Genomic DNA, 16,786 nt, shown 5'->3' with positions numbered 1-16,786 from the left:
TATATATATATATGTATATATCATCATCGTCGTCGTTTAACGTCCGCTTTCCATGCTAGCATGGGTTGGACGATTTGACTGAGGACTGGTGAAACCAGATGGCTACACCAGGCTCCAAATCTGATTTGGCAGAGTTTCTATAGCTGGATGCCCTTCCTAATGCCAACAACTCAGAGAATGTAGAGGGTGCTTTTACATGCCACCGGCACAAAGGCCAGTCAGGCGGTACTGGCAACGGCCCGCTCAAAATGGTGTATTTTATGTGCCACCCGCACAAGAGCCAGTCCAGGGCCACTGGCAACGATCTCACTCGAAAGTCTTTACACATGCCGCGGGCACAAGTGCCAGAAAGGCGATGCTGGGCACAGGTGCCATCACGATTTCGCTTTCACTTGCCCCAGTAAGTCTTTGCAAGCTGAGTTTCGTGTCCAATGAAGGAGATGACGTTGGCATGGGTGCCAGTCGTCGAATTTAACTCAATTTCGATTTCACTTGCCTCAACAGGTCTTCGCAAGTGGAGTTTAGTGTCCAATTCACTCGATTTCGATTTCACTTGAGACAACGTTGGCATGGGTGCCAGTCGTCGAATTTAACTCAATTTCGATTTCACTTGCCTCAACAGGTCTTCGCAAGTGGAGTTTAGTGTCCAATTTAACTCGATTTCGATTTCACTTGCCTCAACAGGTCTTTGCAAGTGGAGTTTAGTGTCCAATTTAATTTGATTTCCATTTCACTTGCCTCAACAGGTCTTCGCAAGTGCAGTTTAGTGTCCAATGAAGGAAGGTATGCATAAGTGGACTGGCTGAGCCCTTAGATTTAGGTCTCACTTGGCTTGCCGGGTCTTCTCACGCACAGCATATTTGCAAAGGTCTCGGTCAGAAGTCATCACCTCGGTGAGGCCCAATGTTTGAAGGTCGTGCCTCACCACCTCAGCCCAGGTCTTCCTGGGCCTACCTCTTCCACAGGTTCCCTCAACTGCTAGGGTGTGGCACTTTTTCACACAGCTATCCTCATCCATTCTCGTTACATGACCATACCAGCGCAATCGTCTCTCTTGCACACCACAACTGATGCTTCATAAGTTCAACTTTTCTCTCAAGGTACTAATACTCTATCTAGTATGCACACTGACATTACACATCCATCTGAGCATACTGGCTTCATTCCTTGCGAGCCTATGTATGTCCTCAGCAGTCACAGCCCATGTTTCACTGCCATGAAGCATGGCTGTTCGTACACATGCGTCATACAGTCTGCCTTTTACTCTGAGTGAGAGGCCCCTTGTCACCAGCAGAGGTAAGAGCTCTCTGAACTTTGCCCAGGCTATTCTTATTCTAGCAGCTACACTTTCAGCGCAACCTCCCCCACTACTAACTTGGTCACCTAGATAGCGGAAGCTATCAACTACGTCTAGTTTTTCTCCCTGGAATGTGGCAGAAGTTGTTTTCTGCACACTTACAGTGTTTATAGCTCCTGAACATCTGCTACATACAAAAACGAACTTCCTAGTTAACCTTCCTTTGATATTACTGCACCTCTTATGTGTCCATAGCGTGCACTGGGTGCATCTTATAGAGTTTCTACCTACGCCTTTGCTACAGATCGAGCAGGGCCATCTACCTGAAGGGGGTTGTGTTTTATCTACCTTCCTAATTATTAGGATTTTGGTTTTTGCTAGGTTGACTCTAAGGCCCTTCGATTCTAGTCCTTGCTTCCTCACCTGAAACTTCTCCTCTACTTCTGATAGTGACTTCGCAATTAGTGCAAGGTCATCAGCATAGAGGAGCTCCCAGGGGCAGCCTGTCTTGAATTCCTCTGTGATCGCCTGGAGGACTATGATAAATAGGAGGGGGCTGAGGACGGAACCTTGGTGGACCCCTACCTCTACCCGGAATTCATTACTGTACTCATTTCCAACCCTCACCTTACTGGCAGCATCTCTGTACATGGCTCGCACAGCTCTCACTAACCATTCTTCTATCCCAAGTTTCCTCATTGACCACCAGATAAGGGATCGGGGGACTCTGTCAAAAGCTTTCTCCATGTCAATGAAGGCCAGGTACAGAGGTTTATCCTTGGCTAGGTATTTGTCCTGCAGCTGTCTCACTAGAAATATGGCATCAGTGATGCTTTTACCTGGCACGAACCCAAACTGCATCTCATCTAAATTGATTTGCTCCCTAATTAGTTGGGCTATGACCCTCTCCGTGACTTTCATTACCTGATCTAACAACTTGATACCTCTGTAATTATTTGTATCTAAAGTGTCACCTTTCCATTTGTAGCAGTTGACTATGGTGCTGCTACACCAATCATTTGGTATGACTCCTTCATGTATCACCTGGTTAACAATAAGGGTGACTAGGCTATAGCCGACACTGCCAGATATTTTGAGCATCTCTGCAGTGATTCCTGAAGGGCCGGCAGCTTTCCCTGTCTTCATACTCTTAATAGCTTTATCTACCATGGTACTGTCAACTCGAATCGCTGGTCCCTCTGTTGGCTCGACATTCGGCAGACTCTCTTTCTCCCATTCATTCTCTTTATTGAGCAACCTTTCGTCGTGGCGTCTCCATACCTCTTTCTTTGCAGCCTCGTTTAGTGCAAGCGTACCATCACCCATGCGAACACATTTCTCTCCGACGACATCACAATTCTCTCTCACACACTGTCTTGCAACACGCAATACCTCAAGTCTTTGGTCCTCACGGCGCAGAACATTGGCTAATTTTTTCTTACCTGATTCTTTTTCTTATATATATATATATATATATATACACATACACACACACATATAAATATATATATAAACAAGGGTTGGACAAAATAATGGCTCTTGTGCGGGTGAGATCAATGCCAGTGCCCCTGGACTGGCTCATGTGCGGGCAACAAATGAAATCTTTCGAGCGGGATCGTTGCCAGTGCCCCTGGACTGCCTCATGTGCGGGTGACACATGAAATCTATCGAGCGAGATCGTTGCAAGTGCCCCTGGACTGACTCTTGTGCGGGTGACACATGAAATGTTTTGAGCGGGTTCGTTGCAAGTGCCCCTGGACTGGCTCATGTGCGGGCGACACATGAAATCTTTCGAGTGGGATCGTTGCTAGTGCCCCTGGACTGGCTCATGTGCGGGCGACACATGATATCTTTCGAGTGAGATCGTTGCCAGTGCCCCTGGACTGGCCCTTGTGCGGGTGACACATGAAATGTTTCAAGCGGGATCCGTGCCAGTGCCCCTGGACTGGCTCATGTGCGGGTGACACATGAAATCTATCGAGCGGGATCGTTGCCAGTGACCCTGGACTGGCTCATGTGCGGGCGACACATGAAATCTTTCGAGCGAGATCGTTGCCAGTGCCCCTGGACTGGCCCTTGTGCGGGTGACACATGAAATCTTTCGAGCGGGATCGTTGCCAGTGCCCCTGGACTGCCTCATGTGCGGGCGACACATGAAATCTTTCGAGCGAGATCGTTGCAAGTGCCCCTGGACTGGCCCTTGTGCGGGTGACACATGAAATGTTTCGAGCGGGATCGTTGCCAGTGCCCCTGGACTGGCTCATGTGTGGGCGACACATGAAATCTTTCGAGCGGGACAGTGCCAGAGCCCCTGGACTGGCTCATGTGCGGGCGACACATGAAATCTTTCGAGTGAAACCGTTGCCGGTGCCCCAGGACTGACTCTTGTGCGGGTGACACATGAAATATTTTGAGCGGGTTCGTTTCCAGTGCCCCTGGACTGGCTCACGTGCGGGCGACGTCCCTGGGCCGGCTCTTGTGCGGGCGACACATGAAATCTTTCGAGCGGGATCGTTGCTAGTGCCCCTGGACTGGCTCATGTGCAGGGGACACATGAAATCTTTCGAGCGAGATCGTTGCCGGTGCCCCTGGGCCGAATCTTGTGCGGGTGACACATGAGGTTTTTCGAGCGAGATCGCTGCCAGTGCCCCTGGGCTGGCTTATGTGCGGGCGACACATGAAATCTTTTGGGTGGGATTGTTGCCAGTGCCCCTGGACTGGCTCATGTGCGGGCGACACATGAAATGCCTTGAGCGGGACGGGATCGTTGCCAGTGCCCCTGGACCGGCTCATGTGCGGGCGACACATGGAGTCTTTCGAGCCGGATCATTGCCAGTAAACCTGGATTGGCTCATGTGCGAGCGACACATGATATCTTTCGAGTGAGATCGTTGCCAGTGCCCCTGGAGTGGCCCTTGTGCGGGTGACACATGAAATGTTTCGAGCGGGATCGTTGCTAGTGCCTCTGGACTGGCTCATGTGCGGGCGACACATGAAATCATTCGAGCGAGATCGTTGCCGGTGCCCCTGGGCCGGCTCTTGTGCGGGTGACACATGATATCTTTCGAGCGAGATCGTTGCCAGTGCCCCTGGACTGGCTCATGTACGGGCGACGCCCCCGGGCCGGCTTTTGTGTGGGTGACACATGAGGTTTTTCGATCGAGACCATTGCCGGTGCCCCTGGGCCGGCTCATGTGCGAGCGACACATGATATCTTTCGAGTGAGATCGTTGCCAGTGCCCATGGAGTGGCCCTTGTGTGGGTGACACATGAAATGTTTCGAGCGGGATCGTTGCTAGTGCCTCTGGATTGGCTCATGTGCGGGCGATACATGAAATCTTTCGAGCCAGATCGTTGCCGGTGCCCCTGGGCCGGCTCTTGTGCGGGTGACACATGATATCTTTCGAGCGAGATCGTTGCCAGTGCCCCTGGACTGGCTCATGTGCGGGCGACGCCCCCGGGCCGGCTTTTGTGTGGGTGACACATGAGGTTTTTCGATAGAGACCATTGCCGGTGCCCCTGGGCCGGCTCTTGTGCGGGCGACACATGGTATCTTTCGGGCGGGATTGTTGCCGGTGCCCCTGGGCTGGCTCTTGTGCGGGTGACACATGAAATGTCTTGAGCGGGACGGGATCGTTGCCAGTGCCCCTGGACCGGCTCATATGCGGGCGACACATGGAGTCTTTCGAGCCGGATCGTTGCCAGTAACCCTGGATTGGCTCATGTGCGAGTGACACATTATATCTTTTGAGTGAGATCGTTTCCAGTGCCCCTGGACTGGCCCTTGTGCGGGTGACACATGAAATGTTTCGAGCGGGATCGTTGCTAGTGCCCGTGGACTGGCTCATGTGCGGGCGACACATGAAATCTTTCGAGCGAGATCGTTGCCGGTGCCCCTGGGCTGGCTCGTGTGCGGGCAACACATGGAATCTTTTGGGCGGGATTGTTGCCGGTGTCCCTGGGCTGGCTCTTGTGCGGGTGACGCATCAAATGTCTTGAGCGGGACAGGATCGTTGCCAGTGCCCCTGGACTGACTCTTGTGCGGGTGACACATGAAATATTTTGAGCGGGTTCGTTTCCAGTGCCCCTGGACTGGCTCACGTGCGGGCGACGTCCCTGGGCCGGATATTGTGCAGGCGACACATGAGGTTTTTCGAGTGGGATCGTTGCTAGTGCTCCTGGACTGGCTTATGTGCGGGCAACACATGAAATCTTTCGAGCGGGATCGTTGCTAGTGTCCCTGGACTGGCTCATGTGCGGGTGACACATGAAATCTTTCGAGCGGGATCGTTGCTAGTGCCCCTGGACTGGCTCATGTGCAGGGGACACATGAAATCTTTCGAGCGAGATCGTTGTCGGTGCCCCTGGGCCGAATCTTGTGCGGGTGACACATGAGGTTTTTCGAGCGAGATCGCTGCCAGTGCCCCTGGGCTGGCTTATGTGCGGGCGACACATGAAATCTTTCGAGCGAGATAGTTGCCGGTGCCCCTGGGCTGGCTCTTGTGTGCGGGTGACACATGAGGTTTATCGAGCGAGATCGTTGTCGGTGCCCCTGAGCTGGCGACACGTGGAATCTTTGGGGCGGGATTGTTGCAAGTGCCCCTGGACTGGCTCATGTGCAGGCGACACATGGAGTCTTTCGCGCCGGATCATTGCCAGTAAACCTGGATTGGCTCATGTGCGAGCGACACATGATATTTTTTGAGTGAGATCGTTGCCAGTGCCCCTGGAGTGGCCCTTGTGCGGGTGACACATGAAATGTTTCGAGCGGGATCATTGCCAGTGCCTCTGGACTGGCTCATGTGCAGGCGACACATGATATCTTTCGCGCCGGATCATTGCCAGTAAACCTGGATTGGCTCATGTGCGGGTGACACATGAGATTTTTCGAGCGAGATCGTTGCCGGTGCCCCCGGACTGGTTCATGTGCGGGTGACACATGAAATCTTTCGAGCGGGATCGTTGCCAGTGCCCCTGGACTGGCTCATGTGCGAGCGACACATGATATCTTTCGAGCGAGATCGTTGCCAGTGCCCCTGGACTGGCTCATGTGCGGGCGACGCCCCCGGGCCGGCTTTTGTGTGGGTGACACATGAGGTTTTTCGATCGAGACCATTGCCGGTGCCCCCGGGCCGGCTCTTGTGCGGGTGACACATGAGGTTTTTCGAGCGAGATCGTTGCCGGTGCCCATGGGTTGGCTCGTGTGCGGGCGAGACATGGTATCTTTCGGGCGGGATTGTTGCCGGTGTTCCTGGGCTGGCTCTTGTGCGGGTTACACATGAAATGTCTTGAGCGGGACGGGATCGTTGCCAGTGCCCCTGGACCGGCTCATATGCGGGCGACACATGGAGTCTTTCGAGCTGGATCGTTGCCAGTAACCCTGGATTGGCTCATGTGCGAGCGACACATGATATCTTTTGAGTGAGATCGTTGCCAGTGCCCCTGGACTGGCCCTTGTGCGGGTGACACATGAAATGTTTCGAGCGGGATCGTTGCTCGTGCCCCTGGACTGGCTCATGTGCGGGCGACACATGAAATCTTTCGAGCGGGATCTTTGCTAGTGCCCCTGGACTGGCTCATGTGCGGGCGACACATGAAATCTTTCGAGCGAGATCGTTGTCGGTGCCCCTGGGCTGGCTCGTGTGCGGGCGACACATGGAATCTTTTGGGCGAGATTGTTGCCGGTGTCCCTGGGCTGGCTCTTGTGCGGGTGACGCATGAAATGTCTTGAGCGGGACGGGATCGTTGCCAGTGCCCCTGGACCGTCTCATGTGCGGGCGACACATGGAGTCTATCGAGCCAGATCATTGCCAGTAACCCTGAATTGGCTCATGTGCGAGCGACACATGATATCTTTCGAGTGAGATTGTTGCCAGTGCCCCTGGAGTGGCCCTTGTGCGGGTGACGCATGAAATGTCTTGAGCGGAACGGGATCGTTGCCAGTACCCCTGGACTGGCTCATGTGTGGGCGACACATGAAATCTTTCGAGCGAGATCGTTGCCGGTGCCCCTGGGCCGGCTTTTGTGCGGGTGACACATGAGGTTTTTCGATCGAGATCATTGCCAGTGCCCCTGGACTGGCTCATGTGCGGGCGACGCCCCCTGGCCGGCTCTTGTGTGGGTGACACATGAGGTTTATCGAGCGAGATCGTTGCTGGTGCCCCTGGGGTGGCTCGTTTGCGGGTGACACATGGAATTTTTCGGGCGGGATTGTTGCCGGTGCCCCTGGGCTGGCTCTTGTGCGGATGACACATGAAATGTCTTGAGCGGGACGGGATCGTTGCCAGTGCCCCTGGACCGGCTCATGTGCGGGCGACGCATGGAGTCTTTCGAGCCGGATCGTTGCCAGTAACCTTGGATTGGCTCATGTGCGAGCGACACATGATATCTTTCGAGTGAGATCATTGCCAGTGCCCCAGGACTGGCCCTTGTGCGGGTGACACATGAAATGTTTCGAGCGGGATCGTTGCCAGTGCCCCTGGACTGGCTCATGTGCGGGCAACACATGAAATCTTTCGAGCGGGATCGTTGCTAGTGCCCCTGGACCGGCTCATGTGCGGGCGACACATGAAATCTTTCGAGCAGGATCGTTGCTAGTGCTCCTGGACTGGCTTATGTGCGGGCGACACATGATATCTTTCGAGCGAGAACGTTGCCAGTGCCCCTGGACTGGCTCATGTGTGGGCGACGCCCCTGGGCCGGCTCTTGTGTGGGTGACACATGAGGTTTTTCGAGCGAGATCGCTGCCGGTGCCCCTGGACTGGCTCATGTGCGGGCAACACATGAAATCTTTTGAGCGGGATCGTTGCCAGTGCCCCTGGACTGGCTCATGTGCGGGCGACGCCCCTGGGCCGGCTCTTGTGTGGGTGACACATGAGGTTTTTCGAGCGAGATCACTGCCGGTGCCCCTGGACTGGCTCATGTGCGGGCAACACATGAAATCTTTGGAGCGAGATCGTTGCCGGTGACCCTGGACTGGCTCTTGTGCGGGTGACCAACCTCTCCTCTCACCTAACAAAACCAGATATTATATGCACACACACATTACCTTAGAGTGACTCAAGCACAAAACGTGTAACTTTTGCAGCAACATATATGAAGTGATGTGGAGTGAAGAGAATGAAAATAACTTTTTACACAGAAAACAAATTACATAGCTGATTCAACACTAATGTCTCTCCCAAGTGTTCATTTTCTTCTTCAGTTTCACTATCCACCTCTATTATTTAGATTTCTACTTTGCTTAGCTTGAGTATGACATGACATGCTGTGTCATTATGAAGTTTGCTTTGCAATCCTGTACTTCTGCATTCAATCACACTGCCTTCCACTTTGGACAAGGTATTTTCTAGCCTAGAAAACAGGTTCAAAGGAAAAAAGACCACATGTGGTGTAATTAAGTGACTGTAACAGACTGTTACAGTCTGTCAGACGAAGGCTTGATGAATACCACAAGGTATGAAAATACGTGTTCACCTTTATATATTTAATTCTTTATATTGAACACTCAATATTTCATATATTCAATAAGATATATTTCATATATTCAATAAGACATTTAATACTTCATTTCATTGTACCATCTATTTTTATATTATGTATTCCATAGTCTATATCCCACATTAATTTTACAAGAATATAAATAAAACAAAAAAAAGAGACAGAGTTGGAACTCTTTTAAATAAAATTATATATATATATATCTACAAATACTAATTTATAATCAAGGGTACCAGATAGTACCAGCATTGCTAGAATTTTACTTTTATGGTTATTTTTATGCTTGCTAGCCACTTATATTATTATTATTTACTAATAATAATATCTTTATATATTTTTTATAATTTCATTCACTTCACTCATCTTTAAATTTGGTGTTGCATTCAAATGGCCAATACATACATGGTGACATGCATATCTTTAGCCCTTGGCAGTATTACTCAATGATGAGAACTAAGTGTTTATCACAGAGTTCGAAATCATGTGATATGAGTACATCGGCAAATCTCATGTGTGATTTTCACTTACTATTGGTAAGTTGGCTTTTCTATTTATTTGTTTCTTTGAATTCACCAGTGTGTATAAGTGATAACTGTTGTAGTTTTGAGTTGTTTTGTCTCTTACATCTAGCAATCGTGATACTTTCTGGTACTCTTCATTATATATATATATATACCGTATTCACTCTTATCAGTTTGGCTAACCACAGTGAATGTAGAGAAACTCCAGTTGTGTATAATTTACTATGCTCGGTTAATCATTACTTGGTAAATCCAAAGGTCCTTATAAAGACTGCATAGTGTCCATAGAGAATAAAAATGGTCAAGCTTATACTCTTTTCAGATGTTCAGATGATATCCAACCAACAGTTTAAACCAGACCCTGATGAAGCTGCACCAATAATTAACACCAAGTTGCACATTTAACAGTGTGCACCAGCTTGCAGTAGAAACATGCATAGGTCTTGACAAAGAAAGATGTGATTAACTGTAAAACAAAACTTGGATATGCAAATCTTTGTTCTGATTTTAATTTCATTATCATCATCATCATCATCAATTAACATCCATTGTCCATGCTGGCATGGGTTGGATGGTTTGACTGGATGGTTTGACTGAGCCACCATGAGGCTCAACACTCGAAAGGAACTCAGCTACCTCACCTTCATGAAGCCTGCTCAAAAGGAACTCAGCCACCTTGCCTTTGTGAGGCCCAACACTCGAAAGGAACTCACCCACTTTGCCTCTATGAGGCCCACTCGAAAGGACCTCAGCCACTTTGCCTCTATGAGGCCCACTCGAAAGGAACTCAGCCACTTTGCCTCTATGAGGCCCACTCGAAAGGAACTCAGCCACTTTGCCTCCATGTGGTCCATTACTCGAAAGGAACTCAGTCACTTTGCCTCCATGTGGCCCATTACTCGAAAGGAACTCAGCCACTTTACCTCCATGTGGCCCATTACTCGAAAGGAACTCAGTCACTTTGCCTCTATGAGGCCCACTCGAAAGGAACTCAGCCACTTTGCCTCCATGTGGCCCATTACTCGAAAGGAACTCAGTCACTTTGCGTCTGTCAGGCTCAATGCTCGAAAGATATATTTATATATATATATATATCTGGGCAGGTGACAGGACTGTTTATGTATACACATGAGATTTTACATTGTTTATGATAGGCTTATAAGAGAATAAGTTTAGGTATAAGAAAGCATCTAAGAAATCAACTTTAGCGAGATTAGTGGTTACAGTCATTTTCAGACCTAATTGACTAAATTTATCAGCCATAAGATATGCCTAATGTCATGGCCTGGGAACTTAGATTTGTGTATCTAATATAAAGAGATCTACTAGATCACAAATATAAGAAGTCACACAATCCTATTAAAGAGATCAAACAATTTATCTGTTTCAGATGTTTTTTTACTTGTGCTGAACCTAAACTGAAGGGATGAGTTTTTCACATGTTCATGAAAAAGTAAAGGTCTGTATAGTGAATATTGATATAATTTTTAGCAAACTCAAATGCCTTATTCATTAATGATCTTGATATTGAAAGATAAAAATCTACATTATCTAATTGTGTAAATCTAGTTGTAATGCTTATCTTTTGTATTCCTAAACCAATCTATAACATTGCCACTATTTGCTCATTACTGTAGTTGAGTAGTCTCCAAAATTCTATTAATATTTCTTAGTATTTTTTTGGCTACATAGTATGTTTTTGGTTATATATCTCTTCCACAGCATGAAACTAATAGCAGTTCAAATTTAAATGCTCTACACACACATACACATATGTATGTGCACATCTTTGTGTTTGCCCCCCCCACCTCCGCCACTACCACTTGGTAACAAGTACTGATTTCTTTATGTCCTCATAACTTAGCAGTCCGGTTTCAAAGTGGTTTCCAATTGACTGAAAGAAATAAAAGATATGACACCTTTTTGTTTTGTTTTTCTTTCTCTTGTGCCATGTCATTCATGTGTATTGATATAACATGTCAACAGAAATAGGCTCAGCTCATATTTTCCCACCCTCAAAGAATCTGACTATCATCAGACAGATGACTTTTCTATTTCTGCAATTGAGTTCTTTCTTTGAGAGGTCGCCACCCTTAGCATGACTGACTGACACGCACAGAGAGAGAGAGAGAGAGAGAGAGAGAGAGAGAGAGAGAAAGAAAGAGAGAGAGAGAAAGAAAGAGAGAGAGAGCAAAATGTCTATGATTGCTGCTGATATAAGGAGACACACTGAACATTATGACAGGATAAATTTGAACATGATTATCTTAACTACATAGCCATAAAGTTTAAAAAGGTACATAGAAAGCATGTCCAACATATACGTGGTCTGATCAATAAGTATCCGGACTGCTGCTATATTAATGAAGATAAAACATGCACACTAAGTTTTACCATTTTAGCTTACTTCCACTGTTTATAGCAGTGCTTAGAAGGAAGGTGTGTAGTGTGTGATCATTGCAGTGAGACCATGACAGAAAGTTGAGCAGAGAATCTGTATCAAATTAGCCAAAAGCTTGATGATACCTGCTCAGAGGCCTACGCAAAGTTTTCAAAAAGTTTTTATCATTCTTGACATGATCAAAGAGATTTTGTGCAACTGAAACCTGAGTGTCTTTTTGGTCAGCTGAAAGCAGTTTTGGCACAAACTTGGCAGACATGCATCTCATACCCAATTCTTCAGTGACAATGGACTGAACTGAATCGTAACTAATCTGCACATCCTCTGATAACTCACAGATGGTGTTTCAATAATTTCCACTCACAGCTGCACACACCTATGATGTTTTTCTCAGTTCTGCTGGTTGCAAGTCTCATCAATATCAACATTTTTTCAGCCATCTTGGAAACACTTGAACCACTCCTACACTTGTGTTTGCAGCTCATATACTCCTCTCCATACACTTTCTGCAACTTTACGTAGGCCTCTGAGCAGGTATCGCCATGACAAATTTATCTGTCATGGTCAATAGGATGATCACATGCTACACACATTCCTTCCAAGCACTGCTGTAAACAGTGGAAGTGAGCTAGAACGTTAAAACTTAATGCACATGCATAGCAGAGTCCAAAGTCAATTTGTGCCAAATGGCTTCACTCTGCATGCTTTAGCTACTTGTTGATCAGACCTCGTACACCCTAACATAATACAAACATCCATAGTTATGAGTGTATATGTATTACATTAGTTCAATATCTAGACAATTACAGCAATGTACAAAGAATGAATAAAGAAATAAGCAGAAAAATAAACCAAAGTTGTCTCAACTTACAGCATAATTTCCATTCTCAGCCAAGTCACCATTTTCAACATCTGTTAAAAAAAAGATAAAATATAGTGGCTTTGTAAACAGGATATATATTTACACACACATACATATATATAGAGAGACAATGATGCAAATAAACAGATAAAACTCTTTGGTTTGATGTAGAGTATATATATATATATATATGTACAAGGGGGTACCCAAAAGAAATTTTGCAATATTTATACTTTTATCACCTTCAAAGTATTTTCCATTTGAAGCAATGCATCAATCTAGATGCGTTTTCCACTGTTTGAAGCAGTCCTGGAACTCTTGCGAAGTGATACTTTTTAACATCCCCGTTGTTTTTTTTTTTCTTCTTCACCTCTTCCACATCAGCAAAATGTTTTCCTTTAAAGACTTTTCTCATCCAGAGGAACAAAAAAAGTTGCAGAGAGCAAGATTGGGTGAATAAGAAAATTCAAAATTTTTCCCTTTTACAAATGTGCATGGGACAATCTGCAATACTGAAAAGCAATGGAACTACATTTCATCAAAAAATTCTCTCCAAAATTGAATGCTTGAAAGAAAAGCGGAGACAGTACAATTTGTAAATGTTATACTAATGTTCTCTAATGCAAAAAACATGAAATTGAAAGAGGCATGATCGAAGTTACACAGCATAAACATGGACATGTTCCCAAGCACACACACACACACTTCATCAAGGGATTCTCTCCATAATTGAATGTTTGAAGGTAAAGTGGAGAATTTGCATTTTTTATTCCAAATGTGGCTCATCTCTACAAATGTTCAGATATATATATGTGTAGCATTGGGATGCTCTAGCTTTACAGATATATATTTTTTCATTTTATTTTATTTATTTTTAAAATTGTTAATTTGCAAATATTATACTAAAGTTTTTTCATACAGACATTGTATAGCAGCTGAAAATCATCTGCTATGGGTGGTAGACCTGCCAGATCACTTGATTTCAGTCTACTGCACTTTTTCTGTGGCAGCTAGCAGTTCTGGCATCCATACCAGTTGAATCTCATCTTAGCACCATATGTCTATATGAAAAGACCTCTCAAGGTAAATACCACAGTATTTGACATTCTAATAATACATCTATGTTTGGTAGGATTTAAAGATTGCCATTCAGTAGTAATACTGCTCCCATCACTAATATTTATTTCATAAATGTTTGTAAGTGATGCCAGCATTTACCACTGCATTGTCTGATCCTGATGTGAATTATTTCTTTTTAATTTATTCCAAAAGAAATGAAGAATAAATAAGAATACCCACCAATGATAACTGATTTGACAGCTCCTTATGGGAAATGTAATTCTTACCTGATTTAATTGTGACACCATTTCCATTTTCTGTGAGATCTGGATTATCAGGTATATATGTTACATAGTCTTGCTTGTTTTCGCCTGCATGGACTAAAAGTAGAAATAACAGAAATAGGAAAATGCAAATGAAATTAACTTACAACACAATTGAACATAAAATCATCTTCTCTGGTACTTATTCTATTGGTCTTTGATGCTAAACTGCTAAGTTACAGGGACATAAACAAACCAATGCTGGTTATCAAGCAGGAGGAGAACAAACACAGACACACACAAATACCAAATTCACTCACAAGATGGGGCTACGACAGAAAACATCTGTCCAAGGTACTGTGCAGCGGGACTGAACCTGAAACCATGTACTTGCAAAGTGAGGTTCTTAACCAAACAGCCATGCTTAACTTCTAAGACTAGCACAAGGTCCAAAAATTTAACAGGGAGTACCAACCTTGGTACTTGACTGAAAGATGGAAGAAGACAAAGTCAACCCTGACAAAATTTGAACTCAGGGTTATAATTAAATACCACAAAGCATTTTGTCCAACACTCCATGGATAATGCCACCCACTGCCCTCACTTATAAAGATATCAAACTTAAGGGCCAGATCAAGAGAGATGACCTTAGTATACAAATGGTACTTTATTCTAGTCTCCCAAAATATGAAAGATGTCACATTAACAACATTTGAACTCGTAAAGAGATGTGAACATAACACAAGAAGGCATGGAATCTCTTCAGACACTCGATTAATCATTGTCAGTCTTCAAGTACTATGAGAGTGGTGAATGACACCATCCTCATAATAACTGTCTGTCTTGCTCTAGTAAACCAGACACATAATAAAGCATAGCTGTGTGGTTAAAAGACTTGCTTCTCAACCGTTTAGTCTTGGGTTCAATCCCACTGTGCAGCACCTCGGGCAAATTTTCAACTACAGGACTGGGCAGATAAAAGCTACCATGCCAATGCCCTGTAAAAGCACCCGTGTCATTGCCATCTTTAAAGCACCCAGTACACACCATAAAGTGGTTGGCATTAGGAAGGGCATCCAGCCATAGAAACCATGCCAAAACAGACAACTGAAGTCCAGGTAACTCTCCAGCCGGCCAGCTCCTGCCAAACTGTCCAACCCATGCCAGCATGGAGAATTGACATCCAATAATGATATGTATGCATATATAAACACATATATACATACATTTGGGTGTGTATGATTTGACTTTATCTTAAATATTTTACCTTGTTTGAAGTGAAATTCTGAACCCTCCATAAGGTGGGGGTATGTGCCATAGTTGGGACGCCTGCATTTCTCCACTTCTGGTTTCATTGTTAAGGGATATAGTTTTACGCCAGTTAATAGTTTTTTCAACGATTTCAGTTGTATTTTTTTTTGATAAATTTGTGTGAGACCAAAATTTCATTTGTTGTTTTATCTCTAGTGAGAATGGGTAGATTTTGGATGATGCTGAATGCCTCATTGTTTCTTGGGTTATGTGTGGAGATGTAGGGAGGTACTTTTAAATCTGGTGTGACATTTCGGTTCACTTTCCTTAATGTGTGTATGTTGATTTTCCTTGCTTGTTTAATCTCACCGTCTATTAATGATGTGGGATAATGTCTCCTGGTTAGTTTTAATTTAAGTTCATGAAGTCTTAGTTCACGGGTATTGGTATTCAAAACTATGGTACAAATTCTTTTCATTAGATTATAAGGTATATTAATTTTTATGTGTTTGGAGTGGCATGAGTTGAATAATTGTCTTGAATCTGTGGGTTTATAAAAGATGTCCATTCATTGTGGTTATTGACTATTTTAATTAGGATGTCAAGTAAAGGTAGTTGTTTATTGCTGTGTTCCATGGTGAATTGTATGTTGCTATTGATATTGTTGATCATTATTTTGAAATTGAGGAATTTTCCCATACTACCATTCTAAAGTATAAAACAATCATCCAGGTACCTTTTTCAGTTCTCCTTTAAATAGCAATAAAATGAGGTGCCATATTTTTGTTGTGATATTTAGTATATTTTAAGTTCTAAATAACCCATTACAAGGATTGCAATCTTATAATGGGCTATTTAGAACTTAAAATATACTAAGTATCACAACAAAAATATGGCACCTCATTTCATTTACCTTGTTTGAGGGTTCAGAATTTCACTTCAAACAAGGTAAAGTATTTAAGATAAAGTCAAATTTCACTTGTGCCTCTGAAAACTTAATCTATGTTATTACCTGCTTAGGTTGCAGAAACCACTATATTGGCCAAACACGAATGTCCCTCAGACGAAGAACAACACATCATAAAGAACAATATAGACAGATATAGGTTAGTGAACACATAGGTATAGGAACCTCAAACCAAACTTCCTTATCTTTCCTTTTTATCAATGTTCCTAGGACACCCTAGTGCAGCAAAGATTAAATAAAGAGCAACTTTTATTGATAAAGATCAACCACAACTTAACATGAACACATAACTCAATATAGGACACTACTAACCTTACTAATATAAATAACCTCACTGATCCTTATATATCTCAAATACTACTTTAAATTCTAGTAATTGTATTTACATTAATTACATCCCTTCCAAAACTGTTTACTTCCCTTGCATCCAGTTTTTTTTCACTTAGGTATATGTTTATACCCAACACTGCTTGACAACCTGTGTTAATTCACAGTCAGTGACCACCTATAGCGAAATTGTTATGATTTTTTATAATGATTTTTATACATCTTAATATAACTTCAAGTCATTTGTTTGTACATATATTTGTTTTTAAAAAAATCCATTACATTCATACCTAGTGTGCATTTTCTTTGTTTCTTTTTACTTTACGCTTAATTACACC

The 16,786-nt window shown here is 44.5% G+C and overlaps 1 protein-coding gene across 3 annotated transcripts in view; it reads right to left on the bottom strand.

The window, feature by feature from the left end:
• Positions 1-16,786, bottom strand: part of LOC106876782 (sodium-dependent phosphate transporter 1-A) — a 312,083-nt gene that overhangs the window by 19,091 nt on the left and 276,206 nt on the right. For all 3 annotated transcript variants that reach the window (XM_089341906.1, XM_052976433.2, XM_052976432.2), the window contains 2 exons: positions 13,928-14,020; positions 12,591-12,631 (listed from right to left, as the gene is read on the bottom strand). In XM_089341906.1, coding sequence (XP_089198032.1) covers positions 12,591-12,631; positions 13,928-14,020 — 134 coding nt within the window. The remainder of the gene's footprint in view (positions 1-12,590; positions 12,632-13,927; positions 14,021-16,786) is intronic.

This window comes from Octopus bimaculoides, chromosome 25 (genome assembly GCF_046866305.1).
Source record: "Octopus bimaculoides isolate indiv1 chromosome 25, ASM4686630v1, whole genome shotgun sequence".
In the NCBI taxonomy this organism is placed as follows: domain Eukaryota; kingdom Metazoa; phylum Mollusca; class Cephalopoda; order Octopoda; family Octopodidae; genus Octopus; species Octopus bimaculoides.
The sequence above is the reverse complement of the archived record's forward strand: the minus strand, read 5'-3'. Positions and strand labels throughout refer to the sequence as shown.